Genomic DNA, 21,670 nt, shown 5'->3' with positions numbered 1-21,670 from the left:
CCCAGAGCGTCCCCAGGGCTTGTCCAAGCTTTGTGCTGATCTTCTGCAGAGAGACAAGAAACACCCTGTATATAAACCCTGCCCGAGACAGGGGAAAACCAAAAGAAGTAAAGGGCTGGGTAATTACCGTGGTGTAAACTAATCTCTGAGTGTTTCTGACATCCGCCAATACAAATAATTGCAGTAATAAATTTGAAAGTCTGGGTAAGCCCTCAGGCCTCGGGCACCAGGCAAGTGCTCCCAGCAAAGCCAGCGCTCTTGCTCAATGCCCAGGAAGAGCCAACAGAGACTTCCATGTCAAGGCTGAAAGATAATCCTGATCTGCTTAATTACATGGTACAGACAGACATGGGGGCGAGGAGAAACCTAAGATGTGTGATAAATTCTGCACCGTGTAACTGCGACTCCCGGGACGAGGGACTTTTCCTCCTCAAAGGTTCATGGAACTTGTGCAAATGCTGGGGGAGGACGTGCGATCAGCGGGTGGATAACCCCGTGAAAAATGTGGTAATCTCGGTAATATTCTTACTGATTTCAGCAGGGTTGGAGTGAGGCTGGGAAGAACCATCCCCTGCCCAGAGAACAGGCTTCTTAGCCCCAACCCTGTCCCCATCCCGCCGCGGGAGAGCCACACGTCCCGCCAGACCTCGGACAGGCTGCACGGAGCTCTCCTCGGGCTGCCCCCGCACCCGCCCTGCCTGAGCCGGGGCTAGTGGCCACCACGGTGGGCTCACCCACCCCCCCGGGTACCCCAGCCAGCAGGACCCGGCTCTGCCAGGTCCGAGTAATTTATTTCTTCGTTTCTGTATAAAATGTGTCATGAGGTTTAATCTGTCATTACCTCCCTCCCAGTGATGCACTCGTGGCTCTGCTGAGCCCAGACAGGGAGATTTACATCTTATCCAGCAGGAGTGGAAGATTTATAGATAATTCCCGATAAGGAACGCATCATGCCAGAAAGACACTTTTGTGCTAGTAACTTGATCAGTCATTATGCTGTAAGTTGACATCTAATTAAGCCTCCACAGGGATCGTCAAGTTCAGAACAGCTCTTCAGGAGGAGAAAATCCACCTCTGAGCACCACGGTGCCATCTCGTCCTGGCAGCTTATCCCCAGACCCTTGCACTGCTGTAAATGATAACAACGCTCCACAGATAAATCTCCAGTGCTGCTTCGGGAAGAGCTGCTGGTATTACCCACGCTGAAACAAGGTACAGCAGGGCAGATTTCCAACCGCTGCTCTAAAGCACAGCAAAGACTTATTTCTCAGAGACTTCTCTAGGTTGTGTCCACGTCTCTACCCAAATCAGGTACCACAAAACGCCTCCCCCATGGCCCCAGGGACTCATCCGCAGGTTATAACTTTCTCAATGGATTTACTTTTCTGAACACATTTCTTGCCTCTAAATAGGCTGCGTACATCCGCGTAGAGTGTAAATCCTGACCTCCCTCAGTAGCCTGCAAGACATAGATCCTCATATTTTCTCTGCACGGCTGTCTGGATGCCTTCAGTGGGAATGCACGACATGGCTGCAACTCTGTTCTCTTGGCATTTCTGTGCCATGCTGAGAAGGAACTGGGCTGGCGAGAGCCAAAGGCTTTGAGCGTGTCGAGATGCACCTGGAGCCAGCGCCCGCCCAATAACTCACTTCACCCGCGCACAAAGGACAATGGTTGCCTCCCCGGGCAGCAGGTGTTTCAACAAGCACCGAACACCTCACCCCGCTGCCAAGGGTTTCAGACCAAAATGGGCAATTCAACCCTCTCTGGAAGACGGGTCATGCCTCAAAGCTCACAAATATGGGGAGGGGAGGGGCGAGTCAGAGCGCGGAGCGCGAAGGGGAGCTGGGTGAGGCCATGGAGGGTGCACTTATGTGGCATTTGCAGGTAGATCATGCTCTGTCCTCCAGACTAAAAGGAAGCCAGGAGAACACGATGGGCCCCAAGCACAGGAGGGAGAGGGACTCTGACTCCCTTTCATGAACACTCTCACTGCTTGTAGAGACCTTATCAGAGAGGGTGGACATCACCCACCATTTTTTCTACCGGTTGTAATAAATATTGCCAGTGGCTTTTGGTTGGGAATGGGTTAGAGAGGAAGGAATTATTGCACATGGGCCATTCTGGAGGTTAGAGGAGATACCTTGAAAAAAACCAGATCTTCTGTCTGGTCTAAAACTCACTGAACCCAACAGAAACACCTGTTGCCCTCAACAGACTTACCCAGGCCTGATGGCAGCATCTTTGACGAATTGGCAAGACCCCCATCAGCGCAATACGCGGAGGTCTCAGCCCTTCTGGTCCGAGCTGCCCGGCCGGGAGAGAGACACAAACCACAGCGGCTTCTTGCCGGGGCGGCCACGGTGCTGCCTGTGCCCGGGTGTTGGGCAGAAAGCGCGGCTGCAGAGCAACGAGGCCAACGTTCACTTTCTAAATGTTTGATTTCCTGGCACCCTGCACCCAGAGACCTTTCTTTGTGCTCCTCAGTAGCTCCAGAGGGAAGGCAAGCTGCCCCAGCACCTGCTGGTCAATATTTCACCTCACCAGGTCAACGGCCACCGCAATCATGCACACGGGGAAACAATAAAAATGGCAAATGAAGCAAAGGGCCGCCCGCTGTCCTGGCGTGCAGCCCCTTTGCCAGGTTCTGCCCCAGCACCTGCGCTGGGAGGATATTTAAAGCCAGCTCGACCCTTCGTGCGGCCACGGCAAGACACGGCCGGCGTTAGAAGAATGGGAAGATTGGCCAGGAAAGGTAAAGACGCCTCTGCACGCCGGAGAGCTCGGCGCAGGCGCGGCTTGTGCTTACTTGGGGGTGTCTCTGTAAGGGTCAGTTCTCATCAGAAGTTCCCTTTTCTGCAAAGGCTGGTATAAATATGTGCGTTTCCTGCAGGCTGAACTTTCTGAATTACTTGTTTTCTTAATATTGTAAGAGCATTACAAATGCTATAAAAAGTTCTCAACTGTTTTTCAGAGGGGTAGATCAAACTTTCACCTGTTTTTTTTTGATTTTAGCTTCCTCCATAACTTCCATTCATTCCTCAGTTAATTTTAGCTCCTCTTTATTTGTTAGTTTTATACCATTTAGGCCATTATATGCTCCTCAGCAGGCAGGATACGGCTGCAAGCACCGCTCTGCCTCACAGACTTGCAGGGGGGTTTTCAAGGCTGAGCCTTCTGTTAGTGCTTTTAAATCCCCAGGTGCCACCCGCAACAAGCTCAGGACCACAAACCCAACCCAGGAGCGGGTCCGTGGCTACCCAGTGTGGCCTCAGTGGCCTGGCCAGGGTCACGCTGCTCTGACCGGGCTGCTGCTGGTTCCCTCCTCCTCTTCCAGGTGCCAGCACGGCGAAGCTCCGCACCCTGAGCATCCTCCTGAGCCTCCTGGTCCCCGCTCACCCCGCCAGGTCACCCGACTGCGGCGGCATCCTCACCCCCTCAGGCCTGAGCTACCGTAAGTCCGGACCCTCCCTCACTGTCAGCAGCATCTTTCTGTTTCAAACCGTCACCAGAAACTTATGCCATTAATGAGCTCACTGTCATCGCCCCCTTTCCAGAGCCAGTAACTGGGGGGTTCGGCAGGGGTGGAAGTGCCACCTGGACGGATTTCAGTCTGTCCATCTCTGTGCGTCAGACCACAAGCCCCCAGAGGGTCTCGTAAAACAACACCCACCCTATTCCACAGTTGCTGAAGTTTCCAAGGCGCATGCGGAGGCAGTTCTCAGGCAGGACCTCGTGGCCCCGACAGCCCCAGACCTGATTCTCAGCTCCCAGAAGTCCAGCAGGTGAGTTCGTGGCTCTGCCTTGCCCAGGCTTTGCCACCGTGCCACTGGTTCAGCTGGTGTTTAGCAGGAGGGCTTCGAATAGCATCACAAAAGGCGTTTTGTCAGCAAGGACAAAAATCCTGCTGGCGACCAACGTGGCTGTTTGCCAAAGCAGTTCAGAAACGAGCTCCTGGCTCCTCCTCTGGGGTCTAAGGGCAGCACCCCGGTGCCACCCCGTTCCACCCTCAGGCTCTGATTTACCTCTGCAGATCCCACGGGGTGTGGGGTTTGCCCGTTGTGAGAGCAGCCAGGAACTGCACGTCAGTCTGTCCGTCTGTCCCCAACACCTTCCCTCTGCTCCGGCAGGAACCGAGTTACGTCCGTGACAGTGGCCGCGCTGTCTCTGTCGCTCGTCCCTGACGCCGGGCTGCGCCTGAGCATCGATGTGGACCTCGGCGTCACCCCCGCCCCGTGAGTGCCAGGGATGGGGGGCTGGAAGCTGCCCAAGCTCCCGGCCGGAGCGATGGGGCCGCATGCGGGGCCGGGGGCAGCCCCCTGGCTCCAGCCGCCGCCTCCCGCCCCGGCACAGCTCCACCACCAAGGTGATGAGACTTTCCATCCTGGCCGACTTCCACGTGGAAATGAACCCCGAGGGGAACCTGGAGCTGGTGACCTCTGCCTGCAAACCCACCGTGGAGGAGGTGCAGAGCACGGAGGAGAGGGAAAGGTCGACCCCGCGGTTTTCCTTGTTATGGGATCTGGGTAACGGGGGAAAAGAAGAAACAGAGGCACAAGCGTTTCCAGGCAGGAAGGGGATATGACTAAGGTCTGCTCGCTGCCCTCAAAGCTTACCAAAAATTTATCTTTATGGGAGGAACTTTGTTCTGCTTGCAGGTTTCCCCCATTTTAAGAGAGTTTAATTCTCTCATAAGGGAGTGCATCTTTTAAAGTAGGGTAGCAGGAAGTCCAACGGCAATTCTTCAGTGTTTTAGGATTCTGAATTGTAATCACAGCTTAATAGATGATAGAAAATAGAGGTAATACTGTCTCTGGATGCCTTTGGGGTGAGATAAAAGATGCTCACCTGCCCTTGGCTGAGCTGGGTCTCCCCTAACTTCTGTTCTGTTGTTTCCATCCAGCAAGTCTTCTAGTTCAGAAACAGACAAGGAGATTAACGTCGATAAGGTAAGATAATGTTTGTAACGGTGTGAGACAGGAGAAGTTGGATGGTTCTGTAAGAATTAGAGCACTTAAAGTCAAGCTGGTGCTTTGCCAGGTGCCCCCACAGCCGCGCACGTGGGGCGAGGAGCAGCAGCCCCGTGGTCACCGGACGCTGCTGAGCAGATGGACAACAGGGACACCCAGGGGCTCGGGGGACGCCGGGTGCCAGCAGACCCTCCTGTCCATCTACCAGCTCTTTGTTCTTCATTCCACAGATCTGCCTGGAGGTCTCCAAACTGCTGCTTTCACCCAATGAACGGCTGATGTCTCTGACAGGTGAGTGTTTGGCTTCCAGCCTCGTTAGGGACTGAGGGCTTCAGGGCTCGTTTTGGGGCCGGTCATGGGATGGGACGAGCTCCCACCCTGAAGCAGCAACTCTGCCGCTGTCGCCCCCCCAGGGACCCGCTCCCTCTCCCCACCTCTTTACTCGGGAAACCCAGATGCTTCCCAGCCCCAACCTGCTGTCACTGGTCCCCTCCTCTTTCTGAGCGTCCCTCTGCTGGGTTTGCAGCTCCCTTCCCCGTCACGGCAAGCTGCCAGGTCCAGTACGTGCCCCTGGCTGCACCCATGATCTCCGAGCAGGGAATCACCATCTCCTTGCAAGTAAGTCCTCGCTTCCCAGCCCCCACAGCCCAGCTCCAGGCTTTGGGAGAGCCGCTTCCTCCCTGTGCTACGTTCCCCAAGACCCCTCCAACTCCTTGCCCGTGTCCCTGCAGACGACCTTCCAGGTAGCGGGGATGGCAATCCCCCTGCCCATCAGCCCTGTGCCCTTCAGCATGCCCGAGCCGGTGAGCTCCAGCCCTTCCCACCTCACCTTGGCTTTCTCTGAGCACTTCTACACCAGCCTCTTCTTCGCCCTGGAAATAGCTGGAGACTTCAACATGACCATCCCGGTGAGTAGGGCAAGTGAGCAAGGAAGGAGTAAAAAATACGTGTTTGGTGGGACAGTCCTGCCCCATGAATGGCTTGGAGGAGCCATGTGCCCCACGAAGAAACGAGAGTGTGTGTCTGAGCACCCTGGCAGCCACAGCCCCTCACCCCCGTGCTCCCAAAACCATTGCTGGTCTAATGATGCGGGAGAACGTGCCATGAGGAGTAACCCGATGGTGCTCCTGGCAGGGTGCAGGAAGGTCCCAGCCCAGTGCTCACCACAGCTGTGCTGGGCACGAGCCCCGGCACGGCAGCCCAGGCAGGTCACAAGCCCTGCTTTATCTTTCAGAGCCCGCTGACCACCGCCACCCTGGCACAGAAGATCACTCAGGTTCGTTGCCGTTGCTCCAAGAGGCGCAGCCCCAGCTCGGGCAGCACTCCCCGGCCGCCTGCCCACCACCCCGGGGGCACAGGGTGCCACTGCCGGGTGCAGAAATAACCCCCCTCCCTCGGCAGATGGGCTCCCTCTTCCCGGAGGAGCAGCCGGTGGTGCTGCAGGCCGTGTTCAGGAGCTCCCCCCGGGTGGTGCTGGAGGAAGGCAAAGCAGCCCTGAAGCTCTTCCTCACCGTCCACATCGGGACCGGAGCGCCGGCTTTCCAGAGCTTCCTGAGCGTGAACATGGTGAGTGTGCCCTGTGAGTGTGCCCTGACAGTGTGAGTGTGCCCAGAGTGTGCCCTGTGAGCCCAACTGCTGATTTACCTCGTGGTCCCGAGCCGGGCGCCAGGAGCAGGTGGCAGCACGTGGATGGGTTCATCACATCCCGCTCATCAAAACTGAGCCAGGACTGTTCTCTCACTCGGCTCCCGCCCTCTTCTCCCCGTGCAGGACATGTCTGCAGGCCTCGTCCTCAGCGTCGCCAGCACGAGGATGATGATCTCTGCAGCCGTGACAGAGTAATGACCCAGCCACCCCACCCCAGGGGGCAGGGAAAGAGAGGCAAAACCGTCCGGGGAATTTCTTAGTTTGGGCACTGCAGAGGCAGCTCTGCCCGAGGGGAACAGCGAGACTCCAGTAACGTGGCTGGAGAGAAAAGTGGAACTTGCAGCCGTCACCCCCCGCGCCCAGCACAGGCGACAGGCACAGGCCAACACCGTCACCTCCGCCTGTCCCTGCCCCAGCCCCGGCGCCGCTGCCGGGAAACACGGGCTGGACGCCCCGTCTGCACACACACAGCCTGCGGCTGGGGGGCTCCGGGGGGCCCGGCCCCAGCCCCGCAGCATCCCACACCCCAGCCCCGTCCCCTACGAAAGCTGTTCAGTCTGTACCCCGGGGAAAAAGCGTCCTCAAGCCCTTGCTGCTGTGCCCGGGCAGAGAATTGCGGCTCCAGGCGCCTGCTCAGATGTGCCCAAGGACCAAGTTCGCTGCTGGCTTGGCCCTGGACTCAGCCGGGGCGTTTGGGGGGACGCGAAAGCCACCGCTTACTACAAGCGGCCCCTGTGCTGCTGCTCTTTGTCTTGCAGGGACGTTGAGCTCAGCCTGGCTGCCTCCGACGTGGGCCCCGTGCCGGTAGGTGCCCGCAGCCGCCCCCCCCCCAGCGACCGAGCGCAGCCACGTCCCCTCCCCGCACCGCGCTGCTGCGGCTGCTGAACGCAACGGCCCGCGCCTGGGTCACCGCAGCTGCACCCGACAGCCGCGGCTGCCCTAAACCACCCCGGGCTGCGGCTGTCAGCGGGGACACATTTACCTTGGGTGCTCGCTGCCCCCTGCAGAAGGGAGAGGTGGGCCCGTGGGGGATCGGGAAGGCGCAGTGAGTGCCAGGACCCCGCTCTCGCTGGTCCCTGCCCCTGCGCTCCCGCCTTGGAGCCGCATCACGAGCTGACCGTGGATTCCCTTCGGCAGGCTGACTTGCTGGAGGAGTTATTTTTGCCCCCAGTCCGCGAGGCGGTCCCGGCCCAGATGAACGGTGAGTGTCGATGAGGTGCTGCCGCCCAGGACATGCGACAAGGGCGAAGGCAGCACCCGGCCGGCAACGCTCCCTCTTTCTCTCCCCAGCGGTCCTGAGCGAGGGCGTGTTCCTGCCCCACATCTCCGGCTTCACCTACACGGATGTCAACATCGTGATTCACAAGGTAAGAAAGATGACATTTAAGTTGCCCCCCACTATGGTTGATTTAAAGGGAACCCAGGAGCAGCACCCACCCCCTGGCTCCAAAATCAATGGGAACCTGCTCCTCCAGCGCCATTAACCCGCAGGTTCCCTGCCTGCGCCAGGCGCAGCTCCTCTCCAGCCCCACTGACACGAGCAGTAGCCGTGTTGGAGGGGCCACAGGCCTGTGGAGAGCCCCACAGTTACCTTCAGGCCTCGTTCTTCCCCACACTTAGGACTACGTCTTGGTCCCCTGCAACCTCGAGCTACAGGCGGTGGCAGGGGAGCAGAGCACCGTGGCCTGAAGTCTGGTGTCCGGAGGAGAGCAGCAGCACGATCGTTCTGTTGGCTCTGAAACTGTGCTTTGTGTCCTGTCACTGCTTGAAACGTTGAAAATCTTATTTCTTCCCTTACTAAAAGGCCAAGACTTTTGGGTATTTAGGACAGTACGGGCATTGCACTAGCACCTTTCCTTTCCCGTCCCGCTCTTGGTATTTTTGTTGCACAGAGAGGATGGATTGTAACAATGTTCCATGCTTTAATTAAACATTTCCCTTTCATACTGCATTTTCTGGTAGGACTATCGATTTTTTTCCCCTCAACAATTTGCACTTAAAGACAGATGAATTTTGTCTTGCTAAGTACTGGTACCAGTACAGATGTCCAGACCTTACATTTAATTAAGGGAGCACAAACATTCCACTGATTTGTAAGGATGCAAAGCAGCCCCGTGCCTCAGCTGCAGAACGACATGGCCCCTACCAACAAGAGATCTTTCATCTGCTTTTCCTCCACTTCTTGTGTTACTATGGGAACATTCCAGCTGGTGGTTTTCCCTGGGTCAGAAAGAGGAGGGAAAAAAAAAAATAAATAAAAAATCAGTCTGCACAATGGTTTCTAATTTTAGACTTGAAGCAGTTATGTTTTCCAAACTGTACTTCTGACAAAGCTCATCACAGAGAAAATCCTGAATGAAAGGTGATGGCACACGTAGAGACGGGGCCACACGCCGGCACGTGCCCCCGCCGGGCGCCAGCGGCTGCGCTGGTCAGTGCCGGGACCCTCCTGCTCCCTCCCCCTGACCAGAGGCTGAGGGAGGGGGAAAAACCCACGGCAGGGTGGGATGGTAACGAGCTCCTACGGCCGCCCGAGCTCCTCCACCGCTGGGGGCTGCTGGCAGCCGCCCCCCGCCAGGGCGAGCGCGTCGCCGAGCCGATGCCCCGAGGAGCCTCCTCGGCCCTGGCGCGCGGCTCCCGCCTCAGCTCTGCCGTGGTGGTGCCCGTGAAATCATATTAATTACGCACACATCTGCTTTCACTTGCAACGGCTATACACATCGCTTCTAGCCTCTGGAGCTGCTGAAAAGCACTTCAAAACCTCGTATTTCAGAGACTCAGAAATAGGAAAGCAAACAAAACAAGTCAAGCTGATTTATTATAAGGAATAAAAAACCCTGAAGGTTTATATGCCCGGCTTGGGGACCTGACTAATGATTTTAATGCTCGAAGTTGGCAATAGCGGGAACTGCTCCTAATAAAAGTTTCCTGGTAGAGCTGCAACCATTATTCTTTGACTAATATATCTTAAACCAGTTTCCCAAAAGGAATAAGCTACAGTGGTAAAAAGGTGTCTTTATTTGCCAGCGGATATTCTGGCTCTAGCGCTCAGCTCTGCCTCTGCAGGTGGGGTCACAGGAGCTGCACACCCCGACCCCCGGCCCCACACGTCCCACCTGGGCCCAGCCGCGGGCTCGGGGCTGAGCTCACGCCGGAGAACTGGGGACTTCTGCTGCTCCCCCCGGCCCCCGATTTACTGAGCCCCCAGCACAGCTGCCTCTGCAGGAGATGGCCGGTGCTGTCCCCAGCAGTCGCTTTGGGATCACCCAGAAAAAGAAATGCTGAAAAAAGCGTCTGTATTAGCGACCTTGGCATAAACAAAGTCCCTATTTCCTGGGGTCCCACAGGAGACGCCGCCGGGCGCCGCTTCCCTTCCCGGGGGCACGGGGAGCAGGACACGATGGACCAAACGCTGCAGAAACGGGACAAGTACCTTGGCCAGCCCCCGCGGAGCAGCCGAGGGACAAAGCTTTCCCGGGATGTTCCTGGAGCAAGGGCTGGGGAGGCCGGAGCCCCAGGCCCACCACACCCCGCTCCCACTGCTCCCCCATTAAAAGGTTTTTGCAGCGTGGTGGGGTGCCAGGACACTGGAAAACAACTGTTCAGTGATTTTTCCACTGTGGGCAGGATTGTCCCAGTTCTTATGAATTCTGACTTGCAGTTTCCTGCTCTGGATTTACTCCTGAGCTCACCAGCATTTCAGAGCACCAGATTTACGACTTGCAGAAGTAATGAGTTACACCAAGGAGATGCTGCCCTTTCCTTTTGAAAAGGTTCCTTGGCTCCTTCCCGCTCAGCCCCACGCGATAAACGGCGAGATGGAGGCCAGGCCCCGGGAGGAAAAGCCGCTTCCAGATGTACAAGACAATGTTTCTGCCTTTCTGTGATCCCAGGCCCGTGCAGCCCCCGCCCGGCTCTGTGGGACAGCGAGTGCCCCAGTTACACTTTCTCAAGTCAAACAGATTCCCCGGACAGTGACAGATCACAGGTGACTCTGTAGGTGCCAGCAAAATTAATTCCCTCCAGCAAAAAAGGAGGCAGGACAGATACTCTCCCAGAGAAGCATCAGAAACCAGAACCTCATTCCAAGCACCAAAAAAGTCGGAATGTTTATTAAAAGAGTTACATGACAAACACGCCCTGAGCTCCCGCTCAGCACTTCACACCCTCCTGAACGCGGATGGTGGCATTTACTTGGGAAGCCGCATGCAATATTTTCATTATATCAAGAACAATTTTCCCTCAGAACAAAGTTAACAATCCCACTACAGCATCACGTGCAACTGCTGTGACTGTGACCCCAAAATCGTGCTAATTTCTCTAAATAAATATTTTTACACGGAGCTGCCTATCGGGTTGTGGCTTACGCAAGTATCTTCGTACTCAAACGAGCCAATTAACCTTACAGTGTCTTCAACGTTATCAAGAATCTTGAACCAAGTTCAGAAAAGAAAAATAGATCATGCCAGTCTCAATGTTCCATCCTCGCTGGTCTTTCCTCCTCCCTCTCTGCCCAGAAGGAGCCCTCCGTGCCTTGTACTCCCCAGCTCACACAAGAATCACCAGCAGGCCCTGAAGAAGCACAAGGAGCGACACATCCATGTTACTTCCCAACTTCAGGGGATGCTGGCTCACCAAGCAACACCCAGAGAACAGAAAGCCCTCTGGCAAAAATCCTCACGCCAAATTTGTACTGAGGAGGGCACAGTGCCCGTGGGGAAGTGTCAGAGAATATCCCAGCTCCTCTGGGACCTCTGCAGGATGCACAGGGCTGGAATTTGGGGCAATTTGAGACACTTTGAATGGTGCCACTCGGAAGGGCTTGTCAGACCCCCTGGACCTGCACCAGCGCTGCTCACACGGAGCTCTCCGGGAAGGAAAGGCACCGGGGGGGACCTGAACCTGCCCCAGCGGGGCTGAACGTTGCTCACCGCCCACCTGGTTCGAGAACGCTCGTGGGCTTGAAGGACTCGGGCAGCATTTTCTGCCCTGAAGGTCAGACAGAACAACCCTTTCTGGCTTAAAACCTACAGCTCTGGCACACTCAACCGCCACCGGCAGGGCCCTGCTGCAGGAGCCACCTGCTAGAAACTGCCCCAGCGACCGGCACCGGTGCCCTGCAGCAGGAAACAGCCTCAGCGAACACTTACCACTAATATCCGAATATCCACCTTTATCAAGGGAATGCCCAGCACGTTTGGCAGAGGGATCCCGATGCCCAGAGCACCTGCAGGGGACAGACAGGTCCTTACCCCCCCCGGAGGGGTGAGCCCAGCTCCGCCCCACGACAGTTGCTCCCGGGAGGGTGAAGGGAGCAGAGCACGGACGATGTGGTTTGGTTTTCCTCACGTTCTCTGCCACCAGCTGTTGCCAGGGCCCTTAGGACTGAAGCTGGGGTGGATGGTGTGAGAATAAAGTTGGGATTTTAGCTACAGCCTCACAGTGGGGACTGCAGACCTTCAGCTGCTCCGACCCTCCCGACTGCCTTCAGTCACGCACACACATCCCTCCGCCCTCCTCCAAGCCCTCCCAGGGTTAGGGCCATCCCGCTCGCCTTACCGTTGAGAAGGGGCAATAACGTTTCAGCCAGCAGACTGCTGCAGTGGGGCTTCAAGTCCGAGATCTGAACCAGAGAAGGAACAAGCACGTGAGCGGCGCTGGCAGGAACCCGGCAGCAGCCAGCGCAGCCCAGCGCTGCGGCGGGAGGCAGCCAGAGCTCGGGGCTGGAAACCGCTTCCCCACCGACAGCAAAAGAACAAATAGCCCCTCTTTTCTTTAATGCAAATCCACTTCTCTTCCTCGATTTGTATTTGGTGCTTCCTTTGGGAAACCCTCTACCAGGTAAAACTCCCGTCAGAGCTCCATGTAAGCTTTGCCCAAGCAGGGGGTGAACAAACGCTCTGGGCTTTACACTTCGTTACTGGAAAAGGCAGAAGGAAAAAGAGAAGCAGCAAAGGAAGAATCGCTACAGCCTACAAAGCGGAGCAGCTGGCACCCGCGCCATCGGCACCCAGCGCAGCCAGGGCGGTCACACCCCCCGCGCCCGCGCGTCCCCCGGGCTCGGCCCTCCCCGCCCAGCGAAGCCCAGAGCGGCACGAGACTCACGTTACTGATGCCAACGTCGGAGGACTCCAAGGAGAGGGAAGTGCTGCCGGGAAGGGAAGCAAACAGCCCGTCAGACACCCGAGCTCAGCCCAGGGTCCCTGCCAGGAGCCGCCGGCGCGTCCGCGGAGGGCCCGCGGCAGCGAGACACAAAGAGCTGCCACCGCTGCGCCCGCCGGAGGACAGACAACGGGAAAACAGAAGCTTCACCTAATTTTTATTTGCTTGTAAATGAAACAGTACTGCAAGGGGGCACACACCAGCTCCTGGCTTCCCTTCCCTCTCCTGTGCCCAGGTACTTACTCATCCTAGGAAAGGTGTCACAAAGCTTCTAGAAAAACCATCCAGTCCGGACGTAAAGATCGTGAACTCCGGAGAATTTGCTACAGCTCCTCATCTATCACTGCAGTCAGAAACTGCCTCCACAGCTAAAGTGTATGCTTTATTTCCACTTTGAATTTCTCCTCTCTGCTTCTCCTGGATCTTGTTATGTCTTTGTCTATTGAAGTAAAAGCCCTTTGATGCATTTCTCCTCTCTGTATCGCTGCATACATGCTAGGCCAATTTTGCTTCTAAATCTAGCTCTTTGACAAGCTAAATGGGTTGAAATCCTCAAACCTCACACTATAAGGAATGCTTTCCAATCTTTAATCATACCTTGACTGGCATTAATGACGGCACTTTCCTTTACTCCTTTATCACTCATGTCCGATATCAGACATTTCAAACTACTGCCCAGGATCAAAGTCAAGCTGACACTCTTACAATTATTCAGGTTACATCATTTCTCCTTGTTATAAAACTGACAGACACTTTTCTTCCAGCCTCCTAAAACTTTCCCGCTGCTGTAATGTTTCCTGAGACTCAGCGATACTTTGTCCACCTCATGCCATCGGCGGGGCATGAGACATTCCCAGATTCAGGAAATGAATCATCTCTTTTACAGACTCTGACAAACATTTTGTTGGTGGCTCCGGAGCGAACGTCTCAATGCAGAGAACAGCACCGGCCTGTAACGCCGCGTTTGTTCAGCACTCCTGGCCCCTCCGCCAGAGCTCAGGCAGCTCCGGGTCACCGAGGGACACAGCTACAGCCCTTCCTGCTGCCCTGCTCCCCCCCGGCCGCTGCTGCCCAGAAAACTGAGCCTGTGCCCCGAGCTCCAGGAAAGCCGGAGCTCCCAGCGGCCAGGGCTGGCTCGGGAGCGGGCTGGGTCCAACACCCCGCGCTCAGCCTGCCCGGTGCCCAGCCTGCCCGGTGCCCAGCCTACCTGCCCAGGGACAAGCCCAGCACCAGTCGGCCTCCGGCAATGGACACGCGGGCGTTCAGGGCGAGGTCCTGCGAGCAGACAGGGAGAGGGTCAGCCTGCAGAGACCCCCCAGCCCGGCTGCCAGCCCCTCTGAGCTCCTCACAGCCACACTTACGGCCTTCAGCAGCAGCAGGTTGAGGGTGGAGCCATCTAAACTCTTAACGAACACCTGAATCACGACCGAAAGCTCGACGGTGGCTTTGTTTTCTTCCAGGAGGATGAGCGGGTTCCCAGACAACGCCAGCTTGATGCTCAGAGGACTGGTCCCGGGGCAGGCGGAGCACTGCGGGAACGGGGGACGCAGGGGTGTGGGTACCTGCACCCCTCACGCTGGCCCGGCAGGGCACCGGCAGCCCTGCGGTGGGCTCACAGCCCCGTAACCCCGCAGGACCTCCCCCGAGCTCACACAGACCTTGGACCCAGCGAATTTACAGAGCAAACAGGTCGGGCAGCAGGGGCCAGCACTCCCTGCTGCAGGCAGCGAGGGGCTGAGGAAGCAAAGGTGGGTACTGGGGGTAAGAGGATGCCCAGGAAAGGGGAGATGCCAGACACTGCTCAGCTCTTTCTCTCGAGCTGCGAGAGAAGATATTCCCCTGCTTAGGGAGCAGGAGAAGGTTGGCTACAGCCGAGGGCACAAAGCAGAGCCAGCACCGTGCCGGGGGCTGGGCACAAACCCTCGGCCCCTCCCGGGCTCGGCCTCGAGCTGGGCTCCTGGTGTGAGCTCAGCACAGCCGAGAGGAGGGGGCAGAGGACTGGAGACCTCCGGCAGCAGCACGGTGGCACGTCCAGGCACGTCACTTGGACGGCCTCGGGCCTCTACACAAACCCTGGTGCCAGCAGAGGTGACTCACCCCGGCAGGGATGAGGGTCGTGATGGCCTCTTGCAGGTGGCTGGCACCGGAGAACTGTTGGAACAAAAGCATGAGCAGCCCCCGTGAGCACTCCAGAGGACTTCAGCCACCCGTCCTGCCGCCCCCACCCCTCTCCCACTGGTGTCCCTGTTCCCAGCCAGCTTGTTGGTGCTCCTGGGGCCAGTCCCCGAGCCCTCATCCACCCGCTGTCCCCCGTGAGGCCCCAGGCAGCACCCCAAGCCCTCTGCCTTCTCCACTGCTCCCAGCTGCCCCGTCAGGCAAGGTGAGAGCAACCAGCGGCGGATGGGATGTAACCCCGAGGCTTTCAACCTCTGTCAGCATGCAGAGCCCCGGTGTTTCCCAGTGGAAGCACAGGTTGGAGGTAGGGAAGATGCACACACCCAGAGAACCACATTGCACATAAGTGGCTTTTCTCAGTGACATTTTGCAGACTCCTTGTAACAGATTACAGACCTGGGGGTGGCCCTACAGAAACAAGAAGTGCTGATCATTGCACAAGCTACTACAGCTTTCTGAAGAGAGCAGTAAGGAGCAGTGCTGGGGCCTGGAGCACCTGCAAGTGAGCACAAGCACCCAGGCCCGGGGCAGCTGCACACGCCGCGTGTGCCAGACCCTGCCCGCACCCTGCACCGGGCAAGGGCCGGGCTGAGACATTCCCCTGCCACCTCCCCCGGCACGAAATGCTGCTGCTGCTGCACTCACAGCTTCCGACGTGCAGGGGAAGGTCTGCGGCGGTATCTGGATCAGGAGGGACAGGACGGCGTTGAGAAAGCTCTGGCGCAGCCCCAGGACCAGGAGCCGGTCGAGCAGCGGAGGCAGCGCAGAGGGGGACGAGTCGTGGGGGATGATGCTGCCGCCCACCTGCTTCACCGCTCCCTGCGAGGGGAGACACGGACGCTAAACCGACCTGGCAAAGCCCCAGGGGAAGCCCAGACCCCCGAGAGGGAGAGAGTGGGGTCTGCGCCAGCCGAACAGCCTCCTCCAGCCAGCAGCTTAGGGAAAGCAGAGGACTCGGAGCAATTCCCTCCGTATTTAACAGATAAAAGGAGCTGATAGGGTCTTGTTGCCCAACGTTAACTTACGTCTAAATCCAACCCGAGGAACAAGCCGGAGGTAAACGGGAGGCTGGCCAGCTGGTAGTGAATCGTCCCCGCCGTGCCGACCGGGATCACCGCTTCACGGAGGAAAAAAAGATCGTTACGACGTCAGGAAACACGCAGCGACACGCAGTCGCCCCCTGACCTCGCAGGCCACCAGCCAGACCTCACACCCACGACCAGGCCCCTCTGCAGGGTGCCCGCTGGCCCCAAAACAGGCAAAACGTCCCCAAACTCAGCTCTGTGGGATCTGCTGTTTGAATACGGCCCGTAAAGAGCATCAAAGCTAAAAAGCTAAATCTAGGGGTGATAGATAAAACCGGTGTCGGGAGCCCCGGGGTGGGAGTTGAAGGTCCCTGCGGCTCCTCCCCATGGCACTTACGGACCCGGCGTGGGGAGGGGCCTGCGACCCTCACCCCCCAGGAACGCACCGTTCAGAGTGCCCAGCAGCTGGATGTTCACAAGGTTGACGACGATATCGACCACGGGACACAGCTGCAAACAAAGCAGAAACGCGAGGGCTCAGCATCCCCCAGCCACCCCCCGCAGCCCCGCTGCTTCTAATCTCAGCGCCCGGGGGAAAGGTGCTGGGGGGCTGCCAGGGGCTCGGGGGCAGAGGAGCAGCCCTGGAGCCACGGGGCCGCCCCAAAGGGGATTGCTTTGATCTGGGGAATATTTGGGGCATCCTCTGCAGGCAGGAAGGTGCCGCAGCAGCCGGGCTGGCCACGGGCATCCCTGCCAGGCAGCACACAGCAGCAACAGCCAGAGATGCTGCAGCCTGCTCCGACCTTGTAACACGCTGTTCTGGTGTTTGTGTGTGGCGGCTATGAAAGGAGGGCAATCTGCAGGCTTACCAGACCGGGCAGAGTTGCTGTCAGCTGGTTAAGCACTATCTCATTTACTGATAGGGACAGTAAGCTGGAAAGGAGAAAAAAAAAATAATTCCAATCACTACAAACACAACTCCAGACCAAAGGATCACCAGCCTTCATTTCACACCCTGCGATTTCTCAGCCCGCCCTTCAGGGACGCGCTGCAGTAAATACTGGCAGGAGCAGGGGCTGTGCAGAAGGTGGGGAGGGCAAGGAGCCGCCCCCCTCACCGAGGGGAGAACTGGGCCCGTTTCTGGGAGGCGAAGGCTTCGGCACTCGGGGAGCACAGACATGGCTGCAGAACGGAGCGAGCCCCTCGCAGCACAACCCGAGTTTCAGTGCCCCCCTCTGGTATTTGAATCAGTGCTGTAGTTAAGGGACGGCGGAGTTGTTATGAAATATCTCCATGTTAGTGATGGGAAACAAACAATTAACATGTGGAGTAACAAGAGAAATCTGCCGCGTGACATTTCCACACTGGTGCTGAACGGATCACTCCGGGGTGCACGAAGCACACAGGCAGCACAGAGCCATTTACTTTTGATAATCAATATATATCTGGACTATTGAGGTAGAACATGCAGGAGCACACTCAGCGAGCCACAGACAGCAGGAATTCATAACGCATCTCATTATTTATGCCCAAGTTCTGCCTACAGACACATCTGAGGAACTGCCATGAAGTCAGTCGCGTGCACCCTCTCTCGGCCTTACCCCACAGGGAGCTCACCTCCTGCACACCAGCACTTAAATCCTGCTGAAACCTAAAACACGACCCGCAGAGCGGCTGAGCCGTGTTCCCCTGTTCACTTACACAGCCTCTTTTAAACCAGCTGCCGCACTGATTGAAATATCATGCATAATGCAAAAATTAATTAGGAGAAATTCAATGAACCCGAAAAGTGAGTCATTCAAAAGCAATAAAAGAAAATATTTCCCATGATCAATTTACTGTTGCATCCGTCAATACACGAAGTCAGCACATTCTGTCTGCCAAGAATTTAACAAGACTGAGCAAGAGATGGGACATTCGCATGGAATTACCCCCAGCCCCAGCGGCCAGAGCGAGCGGCCACGTGCCCAGCACCTCCCTGTGCCAGCAGCCAAAGGCAGAGGAGAACGGACAAGCAGCGGCCCTGTTTTCCCAGAACACTCCCTGCCCTGTCCCTTCCCACCCTTTGGACATCAGCTCACTAGCTAAGCCTGAAGAAAGTGCACTGGAAGAGGTACCAAACCTCATCCTTCAGATCTGAACACTTCCACGGGCAAACAGGGCAAATTCACCCTCATCCTCCAACAACCACGTTTTTTGACAGTTCCACTGAAGCAACTGGCTTTGGCAATGGGAAAGAAATTACTTCCCTGAGGCCTGGCTCTGTATCAGCTTAGCACCGTCTGTGTCCTGGCAGACTGTCCAGATCACTGGATAAAGAGAAGGGGATTACAGGCAACAGAAAACATAAATCCACAGGCACTTACCCAGAAAGGAGCTTGATCTTTATGGCACCAAGAATGCACAGGCAGTCTTCAATGACGACCTGGACTGTGCCCGACTCAAAATTTGTGCATTTAATGTTTGCGGTAATGTTCACATCCACCAAGATATCAATTAGTTCTGAAAGAAGGCCAACCAGGCTGAAAAAACGTAAATGGGTTGAACAGATTTTATCTCTCAGCCTCTAACCAGAGAAACTCAGCAAAGCCAGAAGCAACAAACTGCGCCTCCATCTCCTGCAATTCATTACAAACGCCACAAGGCATCTTCTGGTGCCTGCTCTGCTCTGCGACTTTATTATAGGTAAGAAATACCTAGAAGACTGTAAAAAATGCAAAACGCTGCACACCAGGCAGCCCGCGGGTGGGGGTTTCCCTGAACAGCCACCGCGAAACACCGCACTCACCAGTTGCCGCTGAGCTCCAGCTTCGCGGCGATGGTCAGCTGGACCCCGATTCCTGGCAGCAGCACCACTGACAGCTTGGGGAGCCAAACCTTGACAAGGTGTAGGCTGCAAACAACAGCAGGAGCTGGCACAGATTAAAAGCATCTTCCAACAGCTGAGCAGCTGTACCGACCCAGGAACCTACAGCACCCACGTCACCACGGCCACCTCCAGCTGGAGGCTCGAGTATTAACAGGAGACACCAGCTCCAGGGGGAGAGGCAGCTGAAACCCAAAATAAGGCAACCTAGCATCAGATTGGGGTGGAAGCCAACTTTGGAGAGCAGTCGGATTTCTCTCTCTGTGGCCCCTTCCTCCCCTCTCAGTGCTGCCCAGCATCTCGGTATCAACAGCAGCACCGGGGCTGTTGTTCTGCATCTGCACCCGCAACCTGCAGCGCGCTTCACCACCCACCTGCTCCCACACAGAAAACTCCTATCGAGTCAGAATTTCAGTATCAAAATACAACAAGAGTAACTACTCGGGCCAATGGTGCCAACTGCAGCTCAGCTTTGGCTGGAATCGACGGCGAAGGGGCGCTCCCGGAAAAGGCCTCGCGCTCCACTTACCCGGTGATGCTGGTGGGAGAGTTCAGCAGACCCCCCTCACCCAGGATGTTGGGGAGCACGAGGCCCTGCAGGTGCTGCTGGAGAAGCCCGTTCTGCAGGATGGCATCCGAGAGAACTGGAAAACAGCTCTGCGTGAGGGCCGGCACCTGCAGCAACCACCTCCCTCCTCTCGGTCACATCTGTCCTGGCAAAGGTCTCCCGCAACGCCCCAGGGCTCCCCAAACCCCTTAGCGAGTCATCAGCGGTCCCGGTGCAGTCAGATGCTCAGGGAACGAGGAGGTTTTACAGCGAGCACTAAGGCAAAGCTGCCCTCAGTGAATGAACCTGGAGGGACAGCAGCAGAGAGCAGCCCAGACCTCCCACCTACAGACCCCAGTCGGGTTGTGCACTACCAGGAACGACAGTGACCCCACTCAGCAGTTCTGCTTCAACTCCCAACTCGTTTCCCATTTGTAAAGGGGTTTTGTTTGGTTTTTTTTTAATAATAGGAACAATCTGAAATAAGTCTCTCTCTTTTGCTGGAGCACTGCAAACGTCAACACGGCTGCTAAACTTCACAGCAGTTGTTTGCCAAATATCAGCTGCTCCAGTATGGAAATGGAAACTAAGACAGAAAGAGGAAATAATCCAGATCTAGCCCTGAAATTCTGTAGGGCTGTTTGGTGCTGAAATGTGCCCCGGTTCTGGAGCAGGGATAGTTCCCTGTCCTGCAAACCCCACCATGGCCGTCAGAAGCTCTAAGTGAAGTCCACAGCCCTGAGCAACTATAAAATAAAGATGAAGACGCTCAGGAGGTTTCGCTCCAGTCACGGTCCCACTTCACTTTCAGAACAAACAGGGCTCGTGGCTCCTGGTTACCGTTCTGCATCGCCCCCGCGCTGACGGCGCAGGACAGACCGGACAAGACTCCCTGGGAGGGCGAGAGGAGGCCGCAGAAAAGGGCGATTCCAAACAGCTTCAGCATCGTCATCTCCAGGAGACTCCCCTGCTGGCGAGGGAGACATCAGAGCGAGAAGTGGGGAAAGGCTCCAACAAGGGACCCCGGTGTCTTTATGAGGGAAGAGGCCAAGTGAGAAATCCCCCCTCTGCCCTTCACCGAGCTCAAGTCAGGCTTTGCTCGAGCCTGGGGCAGGAGGACTCGTTCACGTCCACACACATGGACAGACTTCAAGTGTGGGTCAATAAAAGCCCCTTCCTGGTCCTTTGTGACTTGCCCAAAATATCCTACATGTTCACACAAAAGTAAACCAGGCTGCTTTGCCCCTGAACTGACGTTTAAGCAGTCGTTATTTCTGTATCCTTCAGGTGCAAAGTTACACGTGCTCTGGTAAGGGTCTTTGCCAAAGGGAGCCCCTGAGGATTATTCTTGTTCTTTCCAACTTTCAAAAGCAATAAGCTAAAGCTCAAGCAATAGAAGTAAGCCAACTACAAAGTTATAAATAATAATATTTATGTTAATAGCGAATTGACAGGCCTAGGCAGATGAGGAGGAGCTTGGTGCCCAGCTCGATCTCAGACTAAAGCAGCCAAGCACGAGGCACCCCGTGCGCGTCCTCCCCCTGCCGCCGCGCAGCCTGGCCCGGCGGGCGCAGGCGGGGGTGCTACCTGCATCACCTGCAGCCCCCCGGGAAGGCTCCTGGGTCCGCTCGGGCTCTTCTGGAAGTTGTTGGGACTCTGCGTCGTCCTCCCTTTTTTTCCTGCAACTGAGATGTAAGAGGTTGCCCTTATATAAAAACCGCAGCCAAGCAGACACACCTTTTCCTCGCAAGCTCCGGCCCGGGGAGGCATCCCCCCGCACTCCCGCTCTCGGCAAGCAACACCCACCTGCCACCTCCCTTGATTTACGGGGTAACGTCACCGCTGACTCGCCCCGTTGCCGTTCCCCTCTGTGGCCTGGATCACTCAGATGCCGCTTTCCCCCCCAGTCTGTCCTAAGGATGCCCTGTAATGGTGCCCCGGTGGGGATCCCCATGCTTTGAGGAAACAAACTTTTTAGGAAATCATGAGAATTACTGAAGCACCTAAATCTGACAGGAGGCTGATGGGGCTGCCTGCACGGGAAGGCAGCACACGGAGCACACGGGCACAGATTCAAGGGGACTTACAGTAGGAAACAATTTACTTTTCCCAATACCTGTGGAGTTGTGGGAGTTACAATGCTCATTTCTGTTTCAAATGCAGCGCTGGAAACAGATTTTCTTGACAAAAAGCAACGTGGAGAGGTTGTAGAAACCTCATAAATGTGAGCTCTGTTAAAACCAAGCTTCAAATTGATTGCAGTTGTATCTGTAAAGA

At 56.4% G+C, this 21,670-nt stretch overlaps 2 protein-coding genes across 2 annotated transcripts; one reads left to right on the top strand and one right to left on the bottom strand.

The window, feature by feature from the left end:
* Positions 1-2,734: 2,734 nt before the first annotated feature.
* LOC141967166 (protein TENP-like) lies at positions 2,735-8,307 on the top strand. The gene is made up of 16 exons (XM_074920616.1): positions 2,735-2,756; positions 3,339-3,455; positions 3,687-3,786; positions 4,132-4,236; positions 4,331-4,492; positions 4,905-4,950; positions 5,202-5,262; positions 5,498-5,589; positions 5,703-5,879; positions 6,206-6,247; positions 6,373-6,537; positions 6,742-6,809; positions 7,377-7,422; positions 7,756-7,819; positions 7,909-7,985; positions 8,239-8,307. Exons 1-16 carry the CDS (start codon positions 2,735-2,737, stop codon positions 8,305-8,307), a joined length of 1,413 nt encoding a protein of 470 aa, XP_074776717.1.
* Positions 8,308-10,833: 2,526 nt separating this feature from the next.
* On the bottom strand, positions 10,834-20,360 carry LOC141967024 (BPI fold-containing family B member 4-like). The gene is made up of 15 exons (XM_074920347.1): positions 20,234-20,360; positions 19,376-19,490; positions 18,769-18,873; positions 18,347-18,502; positions 16,850-16,913; positions 16,427-16,490; positions 15,981-16,072; positions 15,601-15,774; positions 14,878-14,931; positions 14,142-14,309; positions 13,988-14,055; positions 12,724-12,766; positions 12,178-12,241; positions 11,769-11,845; positions 10,834-11,190 (listed from the first exon to the last, which is right to left on the bottom strand). The coding sequence occupies exons 1-15, from the start codon at positions 20,343-20,345 to the stop codon at positions 11,167-11,169; spliced, it is 1,380 nt and encodes a 459-aa protein (XP_074776448.1). The 5' UTR covers positions 20,346-20,360; the 3' UTR covers positions 10,834-11,166.
* Between the last annotated feature and the right edge of the window lie 1,310 nt (positions 20,361-21,670).

Source organism: Athene noctua, chromosome 16 (assembly GCF_965140245.1).
Source record: "Athene noctua chromosome 16, bAthNoc1.hap1.1, whole genome shotgun sequence".
Classification (NCBI taxonomy): Eukaryota; Metazoa; Chordata; class Aves; order Strigiformes; family Strigidae; genus Athene; species Athene noctua.
This window is presented reverse-complemented; position numbering and strand designations above follow the sequence as displayed.

Coding starts and splice junctions, on each gene's coding strand:
- LOC141967024 (XM_074920347.1), bottom strand. CDS start 20,345: ATGACGATGCTGAAGCTGTTTGGAATCGCCCTTTTCTGCGGCCTCCTC. Junction 19,491..20,233: donor CGCGGGGGCGATGCAGAACG/GTAACCAGGAGC, acceptor GCTGTTTTCCAG/TTCTCTCGGATGCCATCCTG. Junction 16,914..18,346: donor AAGATCAAGCTCCTTTCTGG/GTAAGTGCCTGT, acceptor TCTCCTTTCCAG/CTTACTGTCCCTATCAGTAA.
- LOC141967166 (XM_074920616.1), top strand. CDS start 2,735: ATGGGAAGATTGGCCAGGAAAG. Junction 4,493..4,904: donor AGCACGGAGGAGAGGGAAAG/GTCGACCCCGCG, acceptor GTTTCCATCCAG/CAAGTCTTCTAGTTCAGAAA. Junction 7,986..8,238: donor TCAACATCGTGATTCACAAG/GTAAGAAAGATG, acceptor CCCCACACTTAG/GACTACGTCTTGGTCCCCTG.